The sequence below is a fragment of the Mustelus asterias genome, chromosome 6 (assembly GCF_964213995.1).
Source record: "Mustelus asterias chromosome 6, sMusAst1.hap1.1, whole genome shotgun sequence".
NCBI classification, from domain to species: domain Eukaryota; kingdom Metazoa; phylum Chordata; class Chondrichthyes; order Carcharhiniformes; family Triakidae; genus Mustelus; species Mustelus asterias.
The window spans coordinates 45,588,830-45,616,094 of NC_135806.1; the positions used below are offsets into that span (position 1 = coordinate 45,588,830).

Sequence of the window (27,265 nt, forward strand, 5' to 3'; positions counted from 1 at the left end):
AATGGATCTTCTGGGGTCAAGTGTATTTTCCATCAGGTGACAAGCTTCCAGCAATAGTTATGTCACCTCAGTTGGGAAAACTAGTTACAGCCATTTAAAAAACAAACGTGCTTTCCCTGGCCAAAAAAAAAATCTGAATTGTTTGGCAATCAATTTCACTAGCCAAATTGACACTTTAACTTGAATAATCTCTCCACATGGTGGGCAGAAAGCTGCAAAACCATAAGGGTGGTAAATTTCAAATGATGCCTGATGTCAGAGAACCAGAACAATTCTCCAACCCATTTACTGTCTTCCTTATTACTGTCTGAAAGCAGGCGGTAGGTCATGCAGCCCAAGCTGGGACAGCATGAAGCTGTGCATTCTGTGAAGACTGTAAAGTATTCATTGATGTGAAATTTATGTGAAAGCTCTTTGGTGTGAAGTGATACTCAAAAGGGAAAATTAGCCCTAGCTTTTCTTTGCTTTGATGTTCAGGAAGTAGGATATGTTGTTCTGAGCAAATCTACTAACCTCAATTTCAAAGGCATGTTATATTATGCAGACACAAATTAAGAACATAAGAAATAGGAGCAGGAGTAGGCCATCTTGCCCCTCGAGCCTGCCCCGCCATTCAATAAGATCACGGCTGATCTGATAGTGGTTTAGTTCCACTTACCCGCCCACTCCCCATAACCCTTAATTCCCTTATTGATCAGAAATCTATCTGCCTGCGACTTAAACATATTTAACGAGGTAGCCTCCACTGCTTCAATGGGCAGAGAATTCCAGAGATTCACGAACCTCAGAAGAAGTTCCTCCTCAACTCTGTTCTAAACTGACTCCCCCTTATTTTGAGGCTGTGTCCTCTAGTTCTTGTTTCCTTTCTAAGTGGAAAGAATCTCTCTGCCTCTACCCTGTCGAGCCCCTTCATTATCTTATATGTCTCTAAGATCTCCCCTCAGCCTTCTAAACTCCAACGAGTACAGGCCCAATCTACTCAATCTCTCCTCATAAGCTAACCCCCTCATCTCCGCTATCAACGTGGTGAACCTTCTCTGTACTCCCTCCAAGGCCAATATATCCTTCCGCAAATAAGGGGACCAAAATTGCACACAGTATTCTAGCTGCGGCTTCACCAGTACCCTGTACAATTGCAGCAAGACCTCCCTGCTTTTATACTCCATCTCCTTCGCGATAAAGGCCAACATTCCATTTGCCTACTTGATCACCTGCAAACTGAGTTTTTGCGATTCATGCACAAGGACCCCCAGGTCCCTCTGCACAGTAGCATGTTGTAATTTTTCACCATTTAAATAATAGTCCATTTTACTATTATTCCTTCCAAAGTGGATAACCTCACACATGTCAACGTTATACTCCATCTACCAGATCCTCACCCACTCACTCACTTCGCCTATCCAAATCTCTCTGCAGACTTTTCGCATCCTCCACGCAATTCGCTTTCCCACTCATCTTTGTGTCATCCGCAAACTTTGTTACCCTACACTCGGTCCCCTCCTAGATCGTCTATGTAAATGACCACATAGATGCACTTCATAGTGTATTCCACCATCAGGTGGTACAAAATGGAGGACACCATCCAGAACCTAATCCAAGCTGTAGTGACATGGCAATAAGATAATTTTTCCTCTGCCCAAAAAGAAATGCTTTGAATAAAACCAGGGTTCATGTCTCTGCAGCAGTTGAGCAGCTCACAACTGTGGTTGGATTACACTTCCACTGGCTTTTGTCCAAAAGTCAAACCATTCCAGTTCCAAAAATATGTAGTACAAGTATACAGAGTAAAGCAGGATTATAATGATCCCTCAAATTATTTAACTTATAATAATACAAATAATTTAACTTTGCGAGGAAGTTTCTTTGACCAGTTAGAAGTTTGTTTTTCTAATCCGGTTACTGCACGCAATGGATAGAGTTTGAAGGTGTACAATTTTCCTTTTTAAAAAAGCAAAACTGGTTTTGGAAAATTCCAAATCTCAGAAACTTACTTTATTATTTATTTTACCCATAGCACCTGTGCACAATTTGATATCCAGAAAAGCCTTTATTTTATAAAAATAACATTTACTTAGACCAGTTTAGTCTGTGTCGTAGTGCATTTGCTCAATTGGGATCATCTGGCCTACTGTGGGATAAAGAATCATTAAGAAACATTTGCTCTCCTCTTGAAGTTCACTTATTGCCTTGCAGCAGGAGGGAAGGGAGGGTAGTTTCAAACAGTGCCACTCAATGAAACAGTGATCTGGAATTGTAAATATGGATCTCAATCCCAAATTTCAGGGCTTTAAAACTTTTTCATGCATCTTTAACTAGGTTCAAATCTTTAGCTAACTGTTTAATAAGAGGCAAGAAAGAGAACTGAGCTGCAGGAAAAAAATTTATAAGTGAGCATTAAAACTGTAAAGGGCAAGCCTTTAGCAGCGCTAAATGTTTACATGAATCCTCTAGCACAAAATGAAAAATATTTCTCAAAAGAAAGCTGGATACTATTAACTGAAGCAGGTTTGAAAGATGCCATTCATAATAAAATATCAGCACTAAATATGTATCATTCTAATTCTAGCAGGAACTAGAGTAAGTTGAAGTGCACTGGTTTTGATTAGGGCTGACATTTAAATCCAAGCTTAAATGGTTTCAATCTGTCTACAGGATGTGGGCATTTTTAAGATGGACTCACTGTATCTGAATCAAGGGTGTTTGAAATATTTATACTTTAAACCAGTTTGTCCACTTAAATCATTGCTTTTGAACTTGAGTCACCAAATGTCAAGGGGGTTCCTCAAGCTCATAGTTCGCTGTCCGAATTCTTTTTCTGCAATTTGTGTTACATTTACTGAAAAACACGAAAAAGCTTTAAAATGATCAGGTTCACCGATCAGTCTTTTTTAAAAAAAGAACAAGCCATTATTTCATCTTAGCAAGAGTATCAGAGCATATAATTAATTACAAGTGTAGTCAGATTTCTCGAGCTCATGAGCAAATGGAACTACAAGTTCATTTTTCAGTAATTTAATCCCACAGCTTACAGTTAACTCCAACGATTCAAACCCCTATTTTTTTTTTTTTAAAAAAGGCTAGTTTCTGACTTTGCATTTCCCAGTGGAGAAACCTCGCTCACCAGGAACACATATCGGAAATGCAGCTACTTGTGTGCTTTACTTGCTGACCACAATGGTTAGAAAATCATGCAGAGTATGTGCCCGAATTTTTCAGCACCCACTTCCAACAGGCAATGTTCTCTCTGTAGCACAAAGTCAGAAAATTACTCCTGATACGTTAATTATATTCCAGTTTCATTAAGCATTCAAGTCAGAGCATTTGTTGGCTGTTTGCAGTGCAACACAGTTCTCAATTGCAAAACAGAAGAAACTTTATACAAATCTGCTGTAAAACGTAGCCTGTTAAGCTTTTTCACCATGACTACACATTTAGGCATCAATGTTAGTGTTTCAATTCAAAGTCTAATAGAAAAAAAGCAGGTCCAAGTTGCTCTTTGAGTCATGTATTTTATCGCGCAAAATAGTCCTAGACCAACAGGGACCCAATCAGCATAATGTGCTGAGATACCATTGAGTATCTGCAAATGGCATTGACCTTTCTACAATTGGCGTTTAGAAAAAAGTGAGTTTTTTTAAAAAAACTGTCAGGCTTCTTCCTCCAGCGATTTCAGTTGGAAAATTTGAACTTATGGTGTGGAGGTGTCAGAACAGATCAATGTCCTCAAACTGAATTTAAATTCTTGTCCAAATTCATACATGTTGAAGGGTCACAGAGAAAAAGGTTCTGGAACATTAGAAGCACGTCGGGTATTTTCAAAAGATAAGTAAAAATTAAGGGTAAAGGAAGGGTTGCTGAGGTGGGGAGTTGTTCAAATAAAAGCACAATGAGAAATAAAATTGTGCAACACACATACCTGAACTAACATCCAGCAAGTTTTCAGGAAATGCCCGGTTTTCATTGTGTATGATCATTTATTTTAAAAGGTTTAAGTGAGGTATTTTACATGAAGTTACTCGGTACAAATGATTAATCAGATTTAAATCTGATGCAGTCCGACAGCCGAATTGATTCAGGGTGTACAAGCAACAAAGAAAAATTATCTGGTTGATAAATGAGCATTAAGATAAATTAAAGATCACCATAGTACCAAACTTGATTTCAGTAACTGCATCCATCAGTGAAAATCAAATCCCACTCCCATACACCATTAACACTGGAGAAAATATGATTTATGCTCAGAATTTACTTCATACACAAAGCTTTATTTTACTTTTTGTTATACAAGTTAACTCTAACTTTAATAGCTCATTTTTTCACAAATGCAACATCATTGGCACTTACACCATGTGTCCAGCTATATGCTATCTTATAAAAATAGCTCATGAAGCCCTAATTGCAGTAGTCACTCCTGGTCCTACTGTAGCTGAAGATAGGCCAAACCAAGTGGTTTTGGTGAAAAAGAAATCAAACCAGACCATCTGCTCTCTTCAGATGCTGACTGACTTATTGTGTGCATTTCTAGCCTTTTCTATCTGCTAATTAACAGATTTGTTTAGTTGTCAAAATAGGTGAAATGGAATCCTATGTTCATCTAATTGATGGTCACAGGTTAAACCATTTCTATGAAAAAATTAAGACCATTTTCCAATTAAACAACCACTATAGTATTAATTTCTCCTCAAGGCACTAACTTACATGAGAAAGCGATTCCATTTGTGCTACTAACTCTCCCGCTGGCAACCAAGAATCTTTTTGTCACAAGTAAATTTGAGACCGACTTGATGTCTACACAATGCACTCTATACTGAAGTGCAACGAGAAACAGGATCAGGCTGATATGTACTCACTGCCCCGTATAGAAATCAGTCAGCTGCACACAGATCAAAGATCAGATCACAAACTTTCCTGGTCTGTGTGGTTCCGTACTCCAGCACATCATCATGTTCAATTTAGCCAAATTTCCCTCCCCACTGGTACCTGTATCTTACCTGTATCAGTGCCAAACTTAAAGGCAATTTTGAAAACTAAAGCTATTCTGCTGAGTAACTTTTATATAAAAATATACACCAGACTGGACAGGGATTTCAGGCAATCTAATATCAGGCACAAATTCAAAGTAGAATGAGATGGACATGAAACTTGCAGTGTGAATGCACAGTCAAGAGTCCTACAAGAATAGGGATAGCTTCAATTGCATTCCTTGTGGAACAAGTCACAACAACATTAGTAGAAACTAGTTCTGAGAATATCCCAAAATAGATTTACAAACGGTGGAGGTCCTCACCGGCAAGGATCACGTATGGTCCTCCACCAACAGGAACCAGGCGTGATGACCTCACTGGTGGAACGAGAAGCCCTGGGTGATCAGGGGCAGGCAGGGGGCAGAGTCAAAGGGCTTGCGCAATAGTGCCCTCCAGCAGTCAGTTTCCCAGCGTAAGAATAGACTCCTTCCACCCCCCCTACTGGCAAGAATCACATTTTGCCTCTGTTTTTCTAAGTGGCATCAGCTAACATATGGGAGTTCACCCAGAAAATGGGTGCAATTCTCTCCTATTTTCACATTTATTCAACACTTAGAATTCTTTCGGCAAGATCGCCCTCTATATGTCCAACAGTGCATTCCAAAGTTGGATGCAAAGCAAAGAGGGAGCTAGCTGTGCGATGCTGAACAGAAAGGGCTCCATATTTACACAAAAGGGACTTGTCCCATTTCCTAGCACTTCCTTTATCTTTGTAAGGAGAGGAAAACATCTAACCAAAGAAACTGCAATAAAATCTGTTGGTAAATGAGTGAAATAGTGTCATGTATTAAAGGCAATGTTAAATCAGATCATCATAGTTGGAACAGACATCAGAATTATTTTCCCCACCACCAGGGAACATTAAATTTTAAAAGACAATATGCCTCACCAGTTTTTAAATTGAAGGTCTATCAAGAGAAACATCAAGTTGCATTAAGGATATGTAGCCAGAAGCAAGGCCTAGTGGGCAAAAGCTGTGTGTGGTAAAAAGTCACACAGATTTGCAAGTCTCAGGATTGTACTTAGTTCTCACAAAGATAATGCGGCTGGTTCTAGAACTAGTTAGTGAGGGACATGGAATATAAAAACAAGCCTCCTTCTATACCCGATGCACAGAGTACAAAAGTAACAATATTTTTCAAGTTTCAAAATGAAACATAATCCAAAAGCAATTTTATGATTCAATGAAAATAAGATTCCCTAGAAAGTCATGTTTGGCCTGCATTTTGCATAGCTGAAAAGATTTAATGGCGACTATAACATTGGCAGCCAGTAATGTATGGAGTGACATGACTACTACGAGATGGTTGTGCAAGGAGAGAAATAAGATAGGCTGTGATGGTCTCAACTGCTGAATATCCTGCCAACATGCGTCATCGAGGCCCAGCACATGTGTTGAATTCATTAGTGAAGTACTGGAGGTTCTGCCATCCTTGGAGCATAACCCACCACTCAACGTCCAAAAATAGATTCAACTGAGGAGGCAAAACAAATTGTATTCTCATCAGGGGAAAAGAAAACTAAAGTCATGAGGCAGTACAAAATCTATCCCATTCTTTTAAGGTCAGTTCTGCATAGGTTGTCACTCTGAAAACCAGGACACCTGTCTAAATGGAATTTGTTGCTGCTTTAACAGGTTTCAGTGTGTTCATCTGCCAGTGTGTAAAAACAAACAGGAACACCACCCCCAATTGGGAGTTGTAAAGATCATAGAGTTGAGACGGAAAAACTGCTGGCCCTTGGTAGTTAACAATTTGTTACTTCCCATTTGGTTAAAGGTATGTCAGCAAGATTGATATTTTGAATAATCAGAAGTGTCTAAAGATAAGCTTAAAATTCAGACTACTGGGGTCGAAACAACACAACTCAGTGCTAAAATAGTTGTACATTAACAAGTTGTATTGTTTGCACTTCTATTCAACAACTTTAAAAAAAATACATTGCCTGGTCGAACAAATGGCATTTAAAAATAGAATTCCATTTGTTTTACTCTGGTGAACAAAGCACAAAAAACAAAACCACACGATTACAACAGTATGTGCAATTTCGTTTCCATTTGAACCCAACTGGCAAGTGCATTTAAAATTATTTTGAATCAAAAAGAGAAAATCTTGGAATAGTTGCTGCAGATTACAAAACATTACCTTGAAATAGTTCTAAATGGTCATTTAGCTGGAGAAATTATTTAATTTGAATTGCTCATTGTTCCCGGTACAATAGAGTAAGGATACCTGGAATAATGTACATCCCATTTTGATAGACAGTGAGCTTGGCGGGTGGCTTAGAGTGCTCGAATGGCAATGGTTGGTCAAAATGGGTAGCTCGAGACTACAATTAAATGGCATATTTTGCAATAGTGCAAGTAGTTAAAATAAAATCAAATTGCAATCTGAATTCTGGGTCAGGCTGCTATCAGATTCTCAACAGCAGTAAAGTTAGGCATTGCAAATCATGTGCCTCTTCCCCCACCACCACTCCTATACTGCCCCCCCCCCCCCCCCCCCATATCCACCCTGTCCCTGAACTCGCCCCCACTCAACAACCTTCCAAGAGGCCTTCCCTCCAATTGAGCTGCTTACAGGAAGAACTTGCATTCCCCTCAGAAGTTTCTCTTTTTTAAAAAAATGCTCAGTTTCTTGGAGAGAAACGATATAAATTTTAACAATTTGACAAAAGCTCCAATGCCTGCATGAAGATTTTTTAAAAATAGACACCAGGTAGAGAAGCAGAAAGAAAAGCTCAGTGCATGTGTGTGCAGGGTTTCACTGCTGATGGTGAGGTTCTGCTAACAGAACAATTCCGATCCTAAAAACACAAGATCGTAAACTGAAACCTGACAACTGTTTGAGAAATTGAGATTGTATTTTACAAAGGACTATCTGAAACTCTACATTTCTGTAGCATTTTATGCCCTCAAGTTAAAAACATTTAAAAACTTGAGCCAATAGGTTTTGCAGGATATACCTACTTGTATCAAACAACCAGCTATCTAGAAATTCAACAGAGGTTGAAAAAAAAAAGTACTTTTGCTCCCCCGTCATGACATGGTAAATGTCCTATTCCCCACCACAGCATTAGGCTTCATGAAATGCAAAAAATAACTTCAAGCTCAAGTAACTGTTTCGTATTCACATATAAAATCAGAAACCATTTTGTTCACAAGATTATTGCATCAATGAGCTGTGACTTTTGTATTCCAGATGTTCACTGTCCTCCAAACGGGACAGAAACGTTACAAGAATAAAGTTTTTTTGCAGCAGCTCACGATTGAAGGAGGAAGTGACCCAGCAGCAGACAGCCTTATTAACTATGCTTCAATAAACTACTTCCTGAGAAGTCCTTTCATTGAGAAAACCATATAAGAATTTGCATTTATGGTGCAGTTCCTGTTTACACGTTCTTTCCTTAACTCTCTCATTTCTTTTTTTGTTTCTTGCTAGCAGCACCAACCTGTCACTTCAAAGACATCCTTTGTGTTCTACCTATAGAAGTTAGGTATGATTTCTGGCAAGTCATAAAACAATTACTGCCAAATTCTTGGATTCTCTTTGATTTCTAAGCTTGCCTTAAGGTTCAAAGCAATTGGTGAGCTCGAACCTCAACATGCTATCCTGGGCATACCGATTCTTCAACATGTTTTTGACAGATTTAAAAGATAAATTCTCTTTCAAATTACTACACTTTAGGATTCAAGGAAAGGCAAAAACATACTCAAGGATATGAAGGATCAATATTTGGGTCGAGCATTCAAATATAAACAAGCATCCACTCCCAATACGTAAAGCAGTTCAATTTTATAATTTAAAAACTTATGTAGGCAAGTTATTCTGAAGAATCTATTCCAAAAAAAGAACTCAGTAGCCGTTTCAATACAAGCTGAAAAATATGATATTTGAATCTAAATCACAATATCAATAGTTTTGCTTGAGCACTGAAAAACATAGGGAATTTGCATTATATAAATAAAATTACAGGTCATACACACGCTGCACATTAAATAATGAAAATCCATCGCCAGAATTCTCAATTTACAAAAAACCAAATTTAGGCCGTAAGCTACATAAAAATCAGCTGGACGTGGACACAATTATAAATTGCTCAGTACATCAAAACTATTAGAATGCAGTATTATTTCAACTATTTAGGTCATCTTGTCCCTCATGTAAACCAGGATGTATTTGTTGTCTAATCTAAACCAGTTATTGCTGTGAGGAGGTGGGATAAGGAGAAAACAAACTCAAATGAAGCAGCACAAATGCTGGTCACAAACCAGCACCATTTTTAACGGTATTAAAGCAGAAAACATGAAATTCTGTACATCGGAGTAGCCACATCGGCAAGCCTGCGCATACACACCTGCGCTTGTTTGAAGCCTGAAGGAATAAGAAAAAGGCTGTCATATAGATTCAGCTTTTGAATTGATTTAGTTGGAATGCAAACTGCCCGTCATTTTGCTTTGGAACAACTGTTGTAGTTGTATTTATAAACAAACTATTTCATTTAAAAGTTCAAATGAAGAGAGAGATCCAAATTTAGGAAAGTCAGACAGAAAGATGTGCATTTATGTCATGCTTTATACGACCTGATGTCTCAAAGTTACTTTTTTTTGGAAGTATAGTCATTGCTGTAATGTAGAAAATGAGGCAGCCAATTTGCACTCAGCAAAATCCCACAAACATTGAGTAATGACCAGACAATCTCTTTTTTGTGACCTTGATTGCGGGAAGTACTACAGTATTTGAACAAACACAAACTTACAAAGCAAAAACCGTTTTCTCCTCAATGTAAGTGTAAAGGTTTATCTTGGAGCATTACTTCAGATGAACTTTGGTACTATGTTTCACATTCTTTAAAAAGGATTTTTTTTAAAAAACTTTCATTTCTATAGCCCCTTTCATTGGCTTTGAATATCCTGCACAAACAATTACTTTATCAGGTGTACTCAGTATTGTCATGTAGGTAAATACAGCAGCTAATTTACACATGGCAGCATTCCACATGAACCGCGAGATGACAGTGGATGGTGGTGGACAATGGTGAGTCGATTCACTCCAGGTGACATTCAGCTGAAGGCATTGGATATTGCAAAGGTTATTGATCCTGACAATTTTCCAGCAATAATACTGTAGGCTTATGCTCCAGAACTTGCTGCAACCCTAGCCAAGCTGTTCCAGTACAACTACAACACTGACATTTAGCCGGCATTGTGGAAAATTGCCCAGCTATGTCCTGTACAAAAAAAGCAGGACATATCCAACACAGCCAATTAACGCCCCCATCAGCCTACTCGATCACCAGTAAAGTGAAAGGAGGAGGTCATCAACAGTGCTATCAAGCAGCACTTGCTTAGCAATAACCTGCTCACTGTCACTCAATTTGGGTACCGCCAGGGTCACTCAGCTCCTGACCTCTCTTCATCTTTGGATCAAATATGGACAAAAGAGCTGAACCCCAGGAGATGACAGTGACATCAAGGCAATATTTGTCCAAGTGTGACATCAGGGTGTCCGAGCAAAACAAGAGTCAATGGGAATCAGGAGAAAACTCTCTACTGCTTTGAGTCATACCTGGCACAAAGGAAGATGATTGTGGTTTTTGGAGGTGAAACATCAGTTCCAGGACATCATAAGAGTTCCTCAGGGTAGTGTCCTAGGCCCAATCATCTTCGCTGTTTCAATGACCTTCCCTCCAACACAAGGTCAAAAGTGGGAATGTTTACTGGTGACTGCACCATGTTCAGCACTATTCGCGACTCCTCAAATACTGAGTCCCCATCCATATGCAGCAAGACATGGACAATGTCCAGGCTTGGGCTGACAAGTAGCATTCATATGAGACAGTGATCACCTCTAACAAGAGAGAATCTAACCATCACTCCTTGACATTCAATGGCATTACCATCACTGAATCGCCCACTATCAAAAAACTCGAGGTTGCCATTAACCAGAAACTGAACTGGACTAGCCATATAAATACTGTGGCCACAAGAGCAGGTCAGAGCTAGGAATCCTGCATCAAGTAACTCACCTCCTGACTCCCCCAAAGCCTGTTCACCATCGACAAGACAGTCAGGAGTGTGATGCAATACTCTCCACTTGCCTCCAAGCTTAATATCCATAACAAAACAGCTTGATTGATTGGCACCCCAGCCACAAACATTCACTCCCTCCACCATCAATGCACAGTAGCAGTAGTGTACCATCTACAAGATGCACAGCAGGAACTCACCAACATTCCTTAGACAGCACCTTCCAAACCCACAACCGCGACTATCTAGAAGGAGAAGAACAGCAGACGCATGGGAACACCAACACCTAGAAACTCCCCTCCAAGCCACACGCCATTCTGACTTGAAAGAGTTGAAACTGATTCTTCACTGTCAAAGGGTCAAAATCCCGGAGCTCCCTTCCTAACAGCACTGAGTATACCTACACCACATGGACTGCAACATTTCAAGGCGGCAGCTCATAGGCACCTTCTCAGGTGCAATAAATTCTGGCCTAGCCAGTGACGCAACATCACTGCCTGAGTGTAGCGGGAGGCCGGTTCAATTGTGGCTTTCAGAAAAGAGAATTGGACAATTATCTGTTTTTCAAAAAAAAAAAGGCTGCAGGAAAGTCACAGAGTAGTGGGACTAGATGAGTCGCTTTTGCAGTGGGCTGGTATGGTCACAATGGCCAAATGGCCTCCTCCTGGCTGCAACCACTATGACAAAGACAAGGTTGCAGAAGTTAAATTCAATGAAAAGTAAATTTAAGACACTTTTACAAATGAATCAGACTTTCAGGAAGGATAGTGGAGGTAATAATTTGGAAAGAAATTAAGCAAAGCTGTAATACAAGTTGGGGAACATTTCTTTTTGAATGTTGCATTTACTTGTGAAACAAGGCTTGAGTTCTCACAAATTAAAGCAAAATGCTGAGAATGTTCAGCAGGTCCGGTAGCATCTATGGAGCGAGAAACGATTTCAGGTCAGATGTTCCCCCAACTGAAGGAGGCCATTGTGACCATATCAGCCCACTGCAAAAGCAACTCATCTCGTCCCACTGCTCTGTGACTTCCCTGCAGCCTTGTTTCTTTTTGAAGAACAGTTAATTGGCCAATTCTCTTTTTGGAAAGCCACAACTGAATCAGCCACCCATTCCACTCAGGCAGTGCTATCCACATCCTTATGACTTGCTACGTAAAAAAGGTTGGCCTTCATGTCTTTCACCTTAAATCTGGTCTCCAACCCTTAAACCAATGGGAATAGTTTCTCCCTATACACTGTCAAACCACTCATTATTCTGAACACTTCTAGCAAATCTCCTCCTCTCAAGCTTTCCTTCTCTTGAGAACCCCAGCTTATCCAATATAGTCACATCACTGTCCCTCATCTATGAAACTATTCTGGTAAATGTTTGCTGCACTCTTTAAAGCCTTCATATTCTTCCCAAAATGTGTTCAGATTTGGGCGCAATAGTCCAGTTGAGGCTAAACCGTTGTCTTCCAAAGGCTCAGGATAACCCGTTTGCTTTTGTACTCTATTTATCAAGACCAGGATCCCATATAAAACTTAACTGCATTCTCAGCCTGCCCTGTCATCTTCAATGATTTGTACACATATAATTCCCCCCCCGCCCCCCCATATCCCTCCCCTCTGCTCCTGCTTTAGAATGCTCTGTTTTATACTGCTTCTCCTCATTCTCCCAAACAAAATGCATCACTTCACACTTGTGTTAAATTTCAGCTGCCACATGTGCACCTTTTCCACCATCCTGTCCATGCCATCTTCCTCACTGCACAATACTTGAGGGTTTGCCACCCACAACTTTTGAATTTGTGCCCTGCACACCCAAGTCTTGGTCAGTAGCATAAAATCAAGAAAAGCTGCAGACATAGCTGAGAGGCCGACTGCATTCAGAAAAAAAAAGTGCTCATTGGTAGTCTGACTCCTGTCAATTTGTATCCATCTTGCCACATTTCTTTCTATTACATGGGCTTCAAACTTTGATAAAATGCCACATAATCTGGTCAGCCAAGTCAAAATCCTCAAGTTAGTTAAACACAATTTGCACGTAACAAATCGGTGTTGGCTTTTTAAAAAAATTCAGATTTACCCAAGCGAATACCAATTTTTGTTAAGGAAATGAAAAAAAGAGACAGAACCAAAAAGTAGTTGAGGTGAAAAAGTTTAGTGCAGCGCATAAAATGCTAAAAGACAGATCGCAAAAATAGTGGAGGTATACATGGCTAAAGTTATAACAATAGGACAGAGAGGGAGAGAGTTTAAGAGCAGACATGGTCACCTGCTGTCCTAGCCAGCAGGTATCCCTCAAAAAAATCAATACCAAAATGTTTCTCACTGATGTTTGTGGAAGCTTGTTGTGCACATATTGGTGGCCACATATCCTATAATACTTTTTATTGTGTAGTCATTCTGATATAAAAGTAAATAATTGGTTGCCAAGTGCTGCGAACATCATGGTTGTTATCATACACATTCAAGTTCTACTTTTACAGAATGCCCAATTATATGTTGAGGGTGGATCAGAAATAGAGAAGGGAGGCGAAAGGTAAAAAAGAAGAAAGGCAAGTAAAAAGTAAGGGAAATGAATGAACGTGTACTCAAAAAAAAATTCAAGAAAATTTTCAGGTATAGCAAAGCAAAGGGATTTGTTTTGAATGCTGAGACTTGATGGCTAGATATTTCATTCATAAACCATGTTTTTCCTTGGTTACTCTCCTAATAACATTGTGAGCAGCTTTTCAAAACCTTTGCATTACATGATGCTCAGAAAGCAAACAAGAGTTTAAACTTCTTATTCGGTGAAATCCAGAGATCAAAGTAACTGTAGCATAGAAGGGTTCCAGTGAAAACTCTTCAATCAGGATAAAAAGTCAATTGAAGAATGTTCCTGAAGTTATTTTAGGACTGCCATTAATTTGAATCTCGTCAGGTCATCAGTGAAGGGAGCTTGTCTGCACAGTTCCTGAAAATTATTGAAGTAAAGTTTATTTATTGTCACAAGTAGGCTTACATTAACACTGCAACAAAGTTACTGTGAAAATCCCCTAGTCTCCACACTCGAGCGCCGGTTCGGGTACACTGCGGGAGAATTTAGCATGGCCAATGCACCCAACTAGCACATCCTCAAACTGTGGGAGGAAACTGGAGCACCCGGAGGAAACTCACGCAGACACAGGGGTGAATGTGCAAACTGCACAGACAGTGACCCAAGCTGGGAATTGAACCTGGGCCATGGCGCTGCGAGGCAGCAGTTCTAACCACTGTGCCGCCCCTTGCAAACACAAATGGCAGCTTGTGGCCAGCAAAGACTACTTTATATTAGGACAAGGAACACTCCCTACTTTAAAATACTAATGGACACCAAAATGTTTTTTGTAAATTCCTTCAAGTTAAATTCTCCATTTAAAATTGCAAGGAGAAGAAGAATGGTGGAGAGGGAACATTTAAAAGCTCCTTTTGAAAATAAACACATTATGTTCCTTTTCTACCCACAATCGCACTAAGTGATTAGCAGGCTTTGCCAGAAATTTGTTCCAATTTTTGGAACTCTCAATTCAAATTAATTTTAGCCAAATGCCATATATCAGCAAAGCATTTTAAATACATTTCTACACAAAGCTTGCAACTGTGGAATAGACTGCCATCTAGTTGTGATGCAAATTCAAGAAATGAGGCAAAATCCTGGATTAAGTCAGAGCCGAAGCTTAGCATGAAGTAGTCTCTCCCCTCACCAACCAACACACAATCAATCCATTCCTTCTTCAGCTTTACAGCAAGGATGGAGGCCAGGGCATAAGGGGTTAATTGTAGCCATCATGTGTCCATTTCCAGTACACAAAGCACATTTTGACAATTATATAGGAAGGATGGCATGCATCAACAGTACAAGCTACTGTCTGGGAAGCTACCAAAATATCAAATGCTTGCCTGCCCAGGGCTGCTCAAGGGCAGTGTGCAGGTAGTCTTTTGCTTGTTTGTACCTCATTGACCATATTTCTTCAGTTGCGGTGTGACATGCCAACAATCAAGGCCTATTTGCAACACATCCAAATCCTCTGTCCTCGTGGTGTTGCTTTTTGCCACCCTAAAAACAGCCTCGATATATTTTTTAAAAGGCCTCTAATCAGGTGGTTGCTTTAAATACTTCAGTCACAAACTGAAGCCATTTAATTACACCATACCCAAAAGACATCAAGTCTCACCTGGAATTTTCAAAATATGCAAAAGGGCAGTTATGGACAAGGCTAACAAGTGTGAAAGGAACTTGGAGATGCTTCTCCACAAAGTTAGAGATCATTTTGTCATTGATTTGTGATGGAAATGTAGCAAAGTGTAAGAATTTCAATGTTGCAGATTGCATTTTTAAAATCTGTGCGCACAGAGGATTATTTACTTTGCATCTGGAGGCACAATGCTGAATCTAGACATAGTTGTGAATTTTTCACAAGGAAGAGAAACATTACTTGGAGTATGATGTCTGGTGAAAATCCAGGAGGTTTGCGAGGCCACCCTGGTATCCGTATAAAAAAGGAGGCAAGAGATGGACAGTAATTTAAGCATATGTCCCTCCTGACTTGCTTCAAAACTCAATTAAATACACTTAGGCAAGAGTGCACATCATTGAAAGAAAACAAAACCAGGAAATGCTGGAAGCACTCAACAAAAAAAGTCAGCATCTCTGGTGAACACTTCAACCGTAGGCCCTTCATCAAAGCACCCAAGACTTTAAATTGTAGACTTGACCTGTTAAGTGTTTTGATATTTTGTTTTAAATAGTTTTAATTTGCCAAAACTAGCACACCACACAATTAAGCACTCCCTGATTCAGATCTAAGAGAAGGTACATTTTAAGGATTAATTCCTCAAAAAGAACCTTGTCCAAGGCCTCTGGAAAGCACAATGAGACACTACTGAAAAATCACCAATGGTTTCAGATACTTTAAGAATCACAGTCTGCAATACCACAAACAATTCATTACAGCAGATAGATTGGTTTTTGGAGTCGGACAGAAAGAAGACTTGTCCCCTTTTCTTCATGCTCTGCCACTTCAGCCCACAGTTAGTGTGAATGCTTGCCCAAGAAATATTATTTGTGAATTCACAAGGCTTATTATTCTGACCAATTATCTGCCAGCAACACCAGAGCTTGATATAGTTGACCTAGACCTACTCTCCAGATGAGATACAAATACAACTTCAATGTCTCCATACTCTTCCTACCAATCACAAGCCTGAACTTTTCACAGCCTTGGAACATGCTTACTTCCATGAACTGTGCCTTTAGACCGAAGGTACAACACAAAAAGCATTAAAACCTATCTCTTAAAAAGAAATGCCAACTGACTTACGTACTTGCATCATTTTGTTTCTCTTGAGTTTGCAGTTCAATGAACAAAACAGCCCAAGACACTTCCAAAACTACAATCATTGTCAAAGAAAATAAAAAGACCACTATTGTACTCATCAGCTAATTTATACCGCTAAAGGAAGACATGATAAAGTCACACAAAAAGCAGTATCCTCAGGTTTCATCTAAAAATCAGATGCATTTCCAGATCATAGTGCATGGACCAATTAAGTTATATGATTCAACTGCTCAGTACTGGGCATACAATGAAAATAAGCCAATTCTTAAAATTAACATTTGATACATTAAACATTTGGCAGCTAAAAGTTGCAAGCTGGTCAGCTCTCAATTTCAGTCAATAGTCAGAAAAAAGTTAAGAAAATCTTACATGTGAAAAATCTTATTATAAGCAGTGAAAACACTAACAAATTTTTAAAGCTCTTTTCTAGATTTTGTCACCAGAACTTCTATCCATCATATCTCTCAATAAATGGAAAAGGACATGAAATACATAGGTACGCCTCACAAGCAGTTTGGAAGTAATTACAGGGGTTGTTGCATTTACCAGAATTAAAGTCCATAAAGTTCAGTCGTATCAGTGCAGGTCTTTCAGACAAGACACTAAATAAAACATAATGCCTGCCTATTTAGGTGAAAATAAAATTCCCGTGGCCCTATTCGAAAGGCAGAAGAGTTCTCCTGGTGGCCCGGCCAATATTTATGTGGCAGTCAATTAATGCTCTCCAAAATTAATTTGTTAACGGAGCAGCACTTCAGGACACCCAGGAGGATATCAGCAGCGCTATATTAAAAATAAATTTGTTTTTCCCCTACAGATGATATTTTACATTCAAGTGTTGTATTCAAGTTACAGTAGTTTATAATTTCTAATATCATTAGCAGTTCCAGTTGTCTGAAGTGAGTGACTTCAAAATATTGGGGAAAAAAATGAAGTATTTCATATTTTTATGGATGGCAATTCTTTGTACAAACTGATCCATTTAGTAAAATGACAGGGCTATCCTATAGCGGGCATAGAAACTGTAACTAGTGGATCTTCAGAGGCATCATTCACTCGAACAGTTTTATGACGCAGACATACCATGATGACATCTTTCCCCTTCCCAGCAGACCTGAAAATAACGCCACCCCACCCCCCTCCCCCCACACAATCCCAAGCAACAATTTTCTCTAAATTTTTCTTCAGCAGATTATATTCTCTTGCATTCATTCAGTCTTCCTACTTCCAACCACCCCCAGTCCCCTATCCATAGGAGTCCATTTCTATTTCCTTCCAGAAGGTAATGTGATGCCAAGAGTTTCTCCCTCTATTTTCCAAAATCTTGAGCTTTTCCACAAAAACGGAAATTTCTTATGGTTAACGTGAAGCAGGTTTCATTCCACAAATACTGGAGTCCCGACTCTGTACATTTCCCCCTCCCCTATTGTACATCTCCACCTCTGCTTAACCCCAATGAAATCCATATCCATTTTTACCTGAAGACTCAATTACCCAGACAACTTCCAGCTACACTGCTCAGATCCACCCCACATACACTTCAATGGGGGCAAAACTCCATTGCCCTCGAAGTTTTGAACAACAGTAATTCATTCCTCACCTCAGAAGGCGGCATTAGGTTTAATAATTCTTGTCCTCTTCTACAAATCCCTTCAGGGTTGTCGCTCATCGTAGTTCTGCAAGTTATGTTCCTGCTATAACTTCTCCTACCTTGCTTTCTTTTGAATTCATAAGCCTCGGAACTCCCATCACAAACACATTTATCTTACCGCTTCCCAGCTCACTTTTCAAAGCATTCCCAAAACCTAAATATTCCTTCAGCATGTTTTCAAACAACTGCTGCTACTTGATATGTGAAGTGCACCTTAGGACCACAAACAAAAATGGTATTCCACAAATACAAGTTATGGTAAAGCCAGGGATCTACTGTTTATTTCTAAATTACTACCACAAACTGCATGTGTAATTGGTTAACTTACAAATTGCTTTTCCTGTCACTTTCAATTTTATAGGTTTGAAGACAGCAACTAGGCTCACTTTACGTGACAAAATTATATCAGGTGTTATTTATCAAAGTATACAACACCAGAGGTCCTTTGACAAGCTCAAAAGGAGTTAAGTTACCATAACAAACAAGGGTGAATGAGAGTGAATGTCGAGCTATCCGTCTCAGATTTACTATGCTATTGTATGCCTCGGAAAGCCTCGGAATCAATTGATAATTAATCAAGCATGGTTACAATCTAATTTAACTAACATGGGATGTTAAGTACCACATTTCATAAATGGATGGGTGAACGAATGAGTGAACAAATGAATGAATATCACAGGCCCTTTGACCTTTTTGATGTCTTGAATCATGACAATTCTTCTGTTCATCATAAAGTACATACAAATTGAGAAGCATGTGATTTTACCTATACAATGAGTCAAGTAGTTGATACCAGAAAAGAAAACATTCCCTATTGACTTACAATAATGATCTGACTGAGCTGCAAGTTTGTATACCCATCCCATTCAATGCAAAAATCTTAAGCATGACACCCAAGGGGGGGAAAAAGAGCCACTGCCTTCTCCATACAGGGGCATCAAGTTAACTCAACATGGAGCAGATCTTGAAGGGAAAACATTATATCGTTTTTGTAGATTGGCCTATCCAGAAAAAAATGATACTGTACCCCTCCACCCCAGTCAAACGACCCTCACAACTTTGCCTGAACAATTGTAGAATCGGAAGAGTGAGGTTTAGAACTGGTTATGAGGGTGGTGAAAACAGATGCAAATCAATGATTTTAAAAAGAAACTAATCGGGCACTCGAGAGAAATAAACTTGCAGGGTTAAGGGGATAGAATGCGCGAATGGGATTGACTGGATTGCTCTTCAGAGAGCCAGTATGGCTCAATGGATCGAAAGGACTCTTTTTACGCCCTCAGGACTCAGAAGGCTCCATAAAATCAAACGAACAGAATCGGGATCAAACTTAATTCAGGAGATGATATCCTTCTGTCCACTCAAACATGTGCACCAACATTTGATGGCAGTTGCTAGGGGAATGTGTTAAAATATTAAAACACTGCTTTGTGGTCAAAGATAGCTCTGACATTTAAAAAAAGGGCGGGGGAGAAGAGTGGCGCTGACCCTGAAAGAGTGGCGGCTTGTCCTTCAATCCTGCTTCGCATTGAACACCAGTCTCCTTATGGCTGGAACACAGTAGCAACCAGCCGGGACTGCGCTGGCTGCACTCCATAAACCAGAACGGCAAGAGAAGCAAATACGCCAGTTAGGACATTTCTCGGAGGCTCCAGCAGATTTCCTCGCTCCCTCTCACAAATGATAGAAGTTAAACTCTGGCATTCACCTTCATTCATACGAATATGGATACGTACCTGGTAACCTCAGCTCAGAGGACATGGTAAAACAAGCACCACGCCAGGCATAACATTTTTAGGGCTTCAAAAAAAAAGCGTACAATTATGACACTATAAAGTCTTTTAAACCTTGCGGATATTTTGGACACTTCCTCATGTTTGCTAACCAAAATGGCATTTTCATGAAACTTTACTTGTTCGAATCTGATTAAGGGGCTAGATCCCCCACCCCCAGATACGAACATTTCTAGATTTACCTCCAAATTTATGGTATTTTACATGTACACCTTTAATCGGAGAAGTTAGATTTTTACAGACAAGTGTTCTTTTAAATGCAATGTCTCTTCGCGCTTTGTACTGGTTTGTCACCGCCGTACATAGTGCAGTTTTAACAAGTTTCCAACCGCAAGTGGGTGTTTCTTAAAGTATAAAGTTGATGAAGCAAACGCACTGTGCAATGACTGTTGCTTGCACTCGTTTGAAAATCGGCGAAGAGTTGTAATTCCCTATGATTAACGGAAAGTGACCAGTTATCTAACACAGGCAGAAGCACAGAACCGACCAACAGCACACGTGTAAAGTAACACTTTCTGCCACTACCTCAAAACACATGCCAACTTCCAACTTGAAAAAATCTGTTTCAGTAACTGATGCAATCTCAATATATAAAGCAACCAGCAAAAACACAAAAAAGAAATCAGCATTTCAATTATTGAAAACAAATTCCATTTGAAATATCGTCACAGCCAGCTCAGTGAGAGAGGCTGCTCTGGGTACCCCAGAATATGAAGGTTACACAGTGCAAAGGTTACATTGAATAACAAACACAGCAATATTTAAACAATGTTGCACAAGCTTATGGCAAATGCCTTGCTGCTATTGTTTCATAAACCCACCCACTCCCAGCGGACTCTTTGAAGACACCTGAGCTTAAAATGAACGCGGAAAAAGGTTATGACCCGCAGCAGCAAGACTTAAAACAGAAAATACAAGCAGGGCTCGAAACAAAATAAATACATTTGGCTATTTTTTTGTTGTCAGTTACTGAATTCTTTCCTTACCCCGCTTAGGTCTGGGGAAGCTGTCGTGCAAGTGAAAGACGACTTTCTCCACAAAGTGCTGAATATTGCTGTGCTCCGGACCCCTGACAAAGACCATCCAGTCGTGGGTGAAACCTTCCACCGTGGGTTTTTTCCGAACCTGGGCCCGATGGCCTAGCTCCAGTTTAACCTGAACAGCGGCACACTGAAAGGGAGAGAGAGACAGCGCATTAAACATGAGCAGAGAGAGCCTGGGCGCCGGAGGGAGGGGGTGGGGAGGGAGAGAGCGAGGAGCGGCGACAGCAGCAGCGAAAGGCGCCAGAGCTTCTCCGAGCCTCTCTCTCCCCTTCCCTGGTCTCCAGACCGGACACCACAGGGGAAAAAACATTTCCACTTATTGCAATCCTCAGGCATTGTGGCAACGGGGGAAGAAAAACTCCTGGTAAATATATTGGTATAAAATATCCTGTCAGCTCCGGGCCACTCAACAGCAGAGATGTGTTATATTTTTTTTGTGCGGGTTACTTACCGAGGCGGCCATCCTCACAAACAGAGAGACAGGCCTCAGAGGCAGTTGATACAAAGTGGAGAGTTGCTGTGGGTGTTTGGTGTGAGAGTACAGACGGAGTCCCCGCCGATGGCGGACATTGTATATTCACTCACTCTCTCTCACTCACTCTATGTATGTGTGTGTCTCTGTCTCTTATTACTGACTGAGGGAGAGTCCAGCCGCCCCGAGCATGCGCGTCCGTCCCCCTCTCTCAGACAGACTGAGTAGCACCTTCAACATTGGAGACAATCAGCTCTCCCACAGAGAGAGAGAGAGAGCCCAGTGCACACATACAACCTCAAAGCAACCTCATTCTCACACAGGCAATGCACAGGTACCTCACACACACAGACTGGTACATTGTGAATCACATTTATTGTTATTGATGTGAAAGTGTATGCAGAAAGACGGCAGGAAAAGAAAATAAACCTCCCCCGACAGCTGAAAGGACTTGTAAACCATATTTGCTGTGGGGTCAAGAAGGGGGTAAGAATTTAAAATAATCACACCTTCATGTGCTAGGTAAAAATCCCAGCACATGGAAGGTGTGATTATTTTAAATTTTAAAAAATGGACAAATTGCTGTCTACAGTTCAAATTGTGAAGTATAGACATGAAAATGGGTAGGTGGAAGATTTTAATCACATTTCACTTCATGTGATGTTTTAAGTGAAATATAAATTGTGCTTTCATTTATTTTAAAATGTTGATTTTGGAATTTAAAAATACACGGCAAAGCCTCTATGGGAAGGAACATGTGCCTGGCGTCTGTGATAAAGTCACGCCCTGTAGTTGGTATTTACACAACAGTGACACCAGGAGTGTGAACAACTGAGGTTGGGAGTGGGTAGACGGATGGGATTTGTTGTCCCAGAAAGAAACGAATCCCTTTCTTCACCTCCTCCGCCACCCCCCCCCCCCCCCCTCGGCTTTTCTGACCATTTACTGATGTTGGTGCACAGCACACAGGATGGGGAAGCGTTGCTCTCTCCAAGTTACCCATCACTGCCGCTGCTTCACCCACAGAGGGCGGTAAGTAGACAATATGCAAGGACAGACCAACACTGCTTTCAGAGCAGCAGAGAATAAAGCAAATCAGTGCGATTTTCGCTGGGTGACAAGGATCTAACATCTTCAACCTGTCAGCAGACGAAAGACTTAAATGAATTTTAACGTGAATTAATACCGTGCATTTCTCAACGGACGCTCTTGCAAACACAAGAGAGATAAATCTGCCAGATGAAAGGAACCTGGCATCCTAGGGAGCAGTGGAACATCCAGATACTATTCTCAAAGCGAGTCGCCTGAGCCTGAACAGAAACCCTCTCGAAATGTCAACAAAATAGTTTCGGCTCATTAAAAGCGGCGTTTACAAGGTTGTTCGTTGTTCATTAGGTTGTCTAAGGGAATTATTTCGACACTGGAACAAAACTCAGCAACACGGGCTAACCACATCATCATTCGATTCAAACACAGACAATCAGACATGATCAAATCAATGGACTCGGTTTCAGAATTTGTAAAATAGCGGAGAGCAGCGGAGATTAGGGATTAAGTAAATCTATTGCGTGTGTTTATTCTCTCCATCCATCAGTAACTTCATCCATCAGTTGGTACGAAAGTGGTTTATTTATTTCTACCCTTTATTGTTTGTACTGGTGTTTATTTACTGAAATAGGGCGAAATGCCACTGTGTAACAATCTTCACCGTCCGTCATTTGTAAATACTGATTCAACTCTGGAGCTTGCTTACCACGCGCATGAAAAGAGATTTATAAACTGCATCTGTTATTGATACTAGTATTGAGCACGGTGCATCCTTTTCCCGCATTTGTCGGTTAGTTTCCACGCATTGGATACACGAACCAACTATCCGCTACTCAGCGCAGAAATCAACACTTCCGCTCTGTACACTTGGATACATTTATTGGGCACGTCAATAAATCCACAGCTTAATTCAGGCAACTGTTCTTCAATGTAAGTCTGCAGTCTCCGTTATTATTTCTGGTTTAGCCCGCAATCGACTTGAATCAACGTTTAATAACTTTGTAACAGTTTTTTTTATTATGGTAAACTTACTTTACCACCCCGTGATGTCCCCTAACCAGTCACAGACTGGGGAGATCAAGCAAAGAATATTTATATAACGCCTGTCATAGATCCTCATCACCCCCCAAAGCGTGTTAACAGCCAATGAACTGCTTCTGACGCGTAGTCTCTTGTTACTTTGTCGGCAAATTGCAGCCAATTTGACCCAGTGAAGTCCCACAAATTGCAGTAGAATGAATGTTCTCTTTGTCATGTTGGTTGAGGAATACCAACCAGCTCGGGCAATATTTTGATTCTGTATCATTAGTAGAATCTCCTGCTGTTAAAACGCTGCCGTGGGATATTTTACATCTGCATGGGTAGGTAGACAGCACCTCCAGCTGGAGTGTCACTTTCTTTCACAAGGATGTTGCCTTTGGTTCTTTTGACAATCACCTTAAATCTGGTTGTCAACCAGCAATTCTGCCACTGAACACACATTCTCTTTCCTTATTCTATCAAAGCCATTTAAGATTTTGAAAACCCCCGTCAGATCTCCTCTCACCATTCTCTGCTCTAAATAAATCCCAGCTTCTCCAGTGTCTCCCTTCAACTGAAGTCCCCCATCCTTGGTACTATTCTAGTAATTCTTTCTGCATCCTCTCCAATGTTTTGTAATTCTTCCTGAAGCAGTGTCCAGAACTGATACAATACTCCAGCTGAAATAAAAAGATTTGATTTATTATTGTCACATATATTAGTATAGCGTGAAAAGTATTGTTTCTTGCACGCTATACAGACAAGGCATACGGTTCATAGAGAAGGAAAGAAAAGAGTGCAGAATGTAGTGTTACAGTTAAAGCTAGGGTGTAGAGAAAAATCAACTTAATGCGAGGCAGGTCCATTCAAAAGTCTGATGGCAAAAGGCTGTTCTTGAGTCGGTTGGTATGTGACCTCAGACTTTTGTATCTCTTTCCTGACGGAAGAAGGTGGAAGAGGGTATCTCTGGGGTGCGTGGGGTCCTTGATTATGCTGGCTGCTTTTCCAAGACAATGGGAAGTGTAGACAGAGTCAATGGATGGGAGACTGTTTTGCGTGATGGACTGGGCTTCGTTCACAACCCTTTGTAGTTTCTTGCTGGAAAATGCTGGAAAGCTCAGCAGGTCTGGCAGCATCTGTGGGGAGAGGAACAATGTTACTGTTTTGAGTCCATATGAATCATAAGAGCTGAAGAGTGTGCGTCAGTGTGTTTTATTAAGGTTCAGCATAACTTTGTTGCTTTTGTATTCTATTGCTCTATTTAAAAAGCCAATGATTCCACATACTTTTTAACAGCCCCCTCACTTTCTCCCACCCCATCGAAGGATTTGTGTAAATACACCCACAGGTGTTCCTGTTCCTGCATTCGCTTCCAAGATGTACCACTTGGTTCATATTGCCTTTCCTCATGAGTTGATAGTTTCTATTTTGAAACTGTAACACACACGAGACATCAATCCATGAAAAATACCACTACCATGAGCAGACCTTCAGATAGACCATTGCCACTGCCGACTACAGCCACCACCCCCACCTCTCCACCCTCTCCAGTATTTCACTATTCAGCTAAAGCAAACTAAGCAGTTATCAGTAATCATTTATCCTGGACATATTGTGCACATTTCAGCAGTACCATCTTCAAACCATTCTAACTAGCTACATTTATAGTGTTAAAACATTTGAAATCTTTTTACGTAATATTAGAATACTGTGTTACCAAGGGGACCCAGGAAATTCAAGCTAATAGGGAAATCCTCCTGGCTGAAGTCACACTGGAAGATGGTTGTGTTGGCCAGATGTTATTCATTGCAGCTCCAGGACATCGCGAGCAGAATCTTTAAGAGTTGCATCAAACCATTTGCAATGGCTTCATCAATGTATTTCCCTCTTATCATAAACAGAGCAGGGATGTCCCCTGACAATTTCACATTGCTCCATTCACAACTAATGAATCAGCCTGTGCCAACCTCTCGGCAACATCTAGACTTAACCTGATAAATGACAGATAGCATTCATGTCACATTCATACTGGGCAGAGACCATCTTTAACAAGAGGAGGACCAATCACTGCCTCTTTACCATCAATGGCACCACTATCACTGAGCAGCCCCCACCAACACCCTGGAGATCGCCATAAACCACAGGCTTAGCTGGACCCGACTAACAGCGCAATGACTACAACACCATGCCAGAGGCTGATTCTGCACAAAACAACTCAGCTCCTGAGCCCTCAGTCACCATTTGCAAGGCTCGTGTAAGGAGTTTGGCAGAATACTCCCCTCTCTCCAAGATGCTCAAGAAGCTTGACACCCTCCAGAACAAAGAATAATAGGTAACAAAACTTAATTGGCAACCTTGCCATGGACACAATATTTACCTCTAAACCACTGCCACTCTGTCGCTGCAACATCTGTTTTCCACAAGCTGCATTGCAGTAACTCACCAAGCTTATCTCAACATCACTTTCCAGACTTCCATCTCTACCTCTGAGGAGGAGAGTAGAAACATCATGGGAACAGATGCATCCTCCTGACTTGGACACAAAACAGCATGTATTAGTCATTGATTGGTCAATGTACTAGAATTCTATACTGAATACCATGCTGCAAATGTCATCACTCTGAGGAATGCAAGGGCTCAAGGAGAATGTTCTGGGGACCTGGGTTCGAATCCCACCATGGCAGATGGTGGAATTTGAATTTTTTTTTAAATCTGGAATTAAGAATCTACTGATGACCATTAAACCATTGTTGAATGTCGGGAAAACTCATCTGGTTCACTAATGTTCCTTAGGGAAGGAAATCTGCCGTTCTTACCTGGTCTAACCTACATGTGACTCCAGAACCATAGCAGTGTGGTTGACTCTCAACTGCCCTCTGGCAACTAGGGAAAGGCAATAAATGTTGGCCCACCAGCAATGCCCATGACAAATGAATTTTTAAAAAGTGGTGTCAGATCCAAATTCAAGAGGAAACTCACTCAGTGTAGCAATTAGTCCCAAATGTACATTTTAAATATAATCGCAAAATAGGTGAAACATATCAAAATTAAGCTGTTCAAAGTGATGAGGTTGACATGTTGCTGCGCCTGTAGCATTTTGTGCTTAGTTCAGTGCTGGGTGAAAGCACCTCAGAGTTCAGTTTGTGCTTTTGCAGCTGTGTTTATATCACAGGGATGTTCTTAAAGTGACTGCCAGCGATACATATTTGTTATAAAGGTCAGAAAGCAGTTGAATTAATGTTGAAACCCTGGACAAAAATGGAAGAGTAAGGGTGTGAGTGGATAGATCTCGAGCAAGGGATAAGATTTGAGTGAAGCAGGGTTTTCTGGTTAGAAATGTGGAGCAACATGACAGAATGAAGAAGGCAGCATTGAAACAGAATTATAAACTCGGCAGATTCTTATTGTCAACTCACACTGAATTTATTTTCCCAACTAATTCTCTCTGTCTTACAAGTATCTCCACATATGTAAGTGCATATGTGGAGATATTTGTAAGACAGCTGTTAATTTGCAAAATACTTTAATAATTTGAACCTTCTGCAGAAAGATAAAGGAACCTTTTAATAATCATTTAAATGTAACAGAAAAATGATTATTGATTTGATTTATTATTGTCACATGTATTAACATACAGTGAAAAGTATTGCTTCTTGCGTGCTATACAAAGCATACCGTTCATAGAGAAGGAAATGAGAGAGTGCAGAATATAGTGTTACAGTCATAGTTAGGGTGTAGAGAAAGATCAACTTAATGCAAGGTAAGTCCATTCAAAAGTCTGACAGCAGCAGAGAAGAAGCTGTTCTTGAGTCGGTTGGTACGTGACTTCAGACTTCCTT

At 40.4% G+C, this 27,265-nt stretch overlaps 2 protein-coding genes across 4 annotated transcripts in view; one reads left to right on the forward strand and one right to left on the reverse strand.

Annotated features, from left to right (window-relative positions):
• Positions 1–21,621, reverse strand: part of mllt3 (MLLT3 super elongation complex subunit) — a 131,358-nt gene extending 109,737 nt beyond the window's left edge. The window contains exons 1-2 of one of the 3 annotated variants that reach the window (XM_078214279.1): positions 21,339–21,621; positions 20,831–21,014 (exon numbers count right to left, since the gene is read on the reverse strand). In XM_078214279.1, the coding sequence (XP_078070405.1) occupies positions 20,831–21,014; positions 21,339–21,350 (196 nt within the window). In that variant the 5' untranslated portion in view covers positions 21,351–21,621. The remainder of the gene's footprint in view (positions 1–20,830; positions 21,015–21,338) is intronic. The other 2 variants (XM_078214278.1, XM_078214277.1) reach the window with 2 other exon arrangements.
• Positions 21,186–27,265, forward strand: part of focad (focadhesin) — a 238,134-nt gene continuing 232,054 nt past the window's right edge. The window contains exon 1 of the mRNA XM_078214275.1: positions 21,186–21,251. The gene's annotated coding sequence lies outside the window, so the exon portion shown is untranslated. The remainder of the gene's footprint in view (positions 21,252–27,265) is intronic.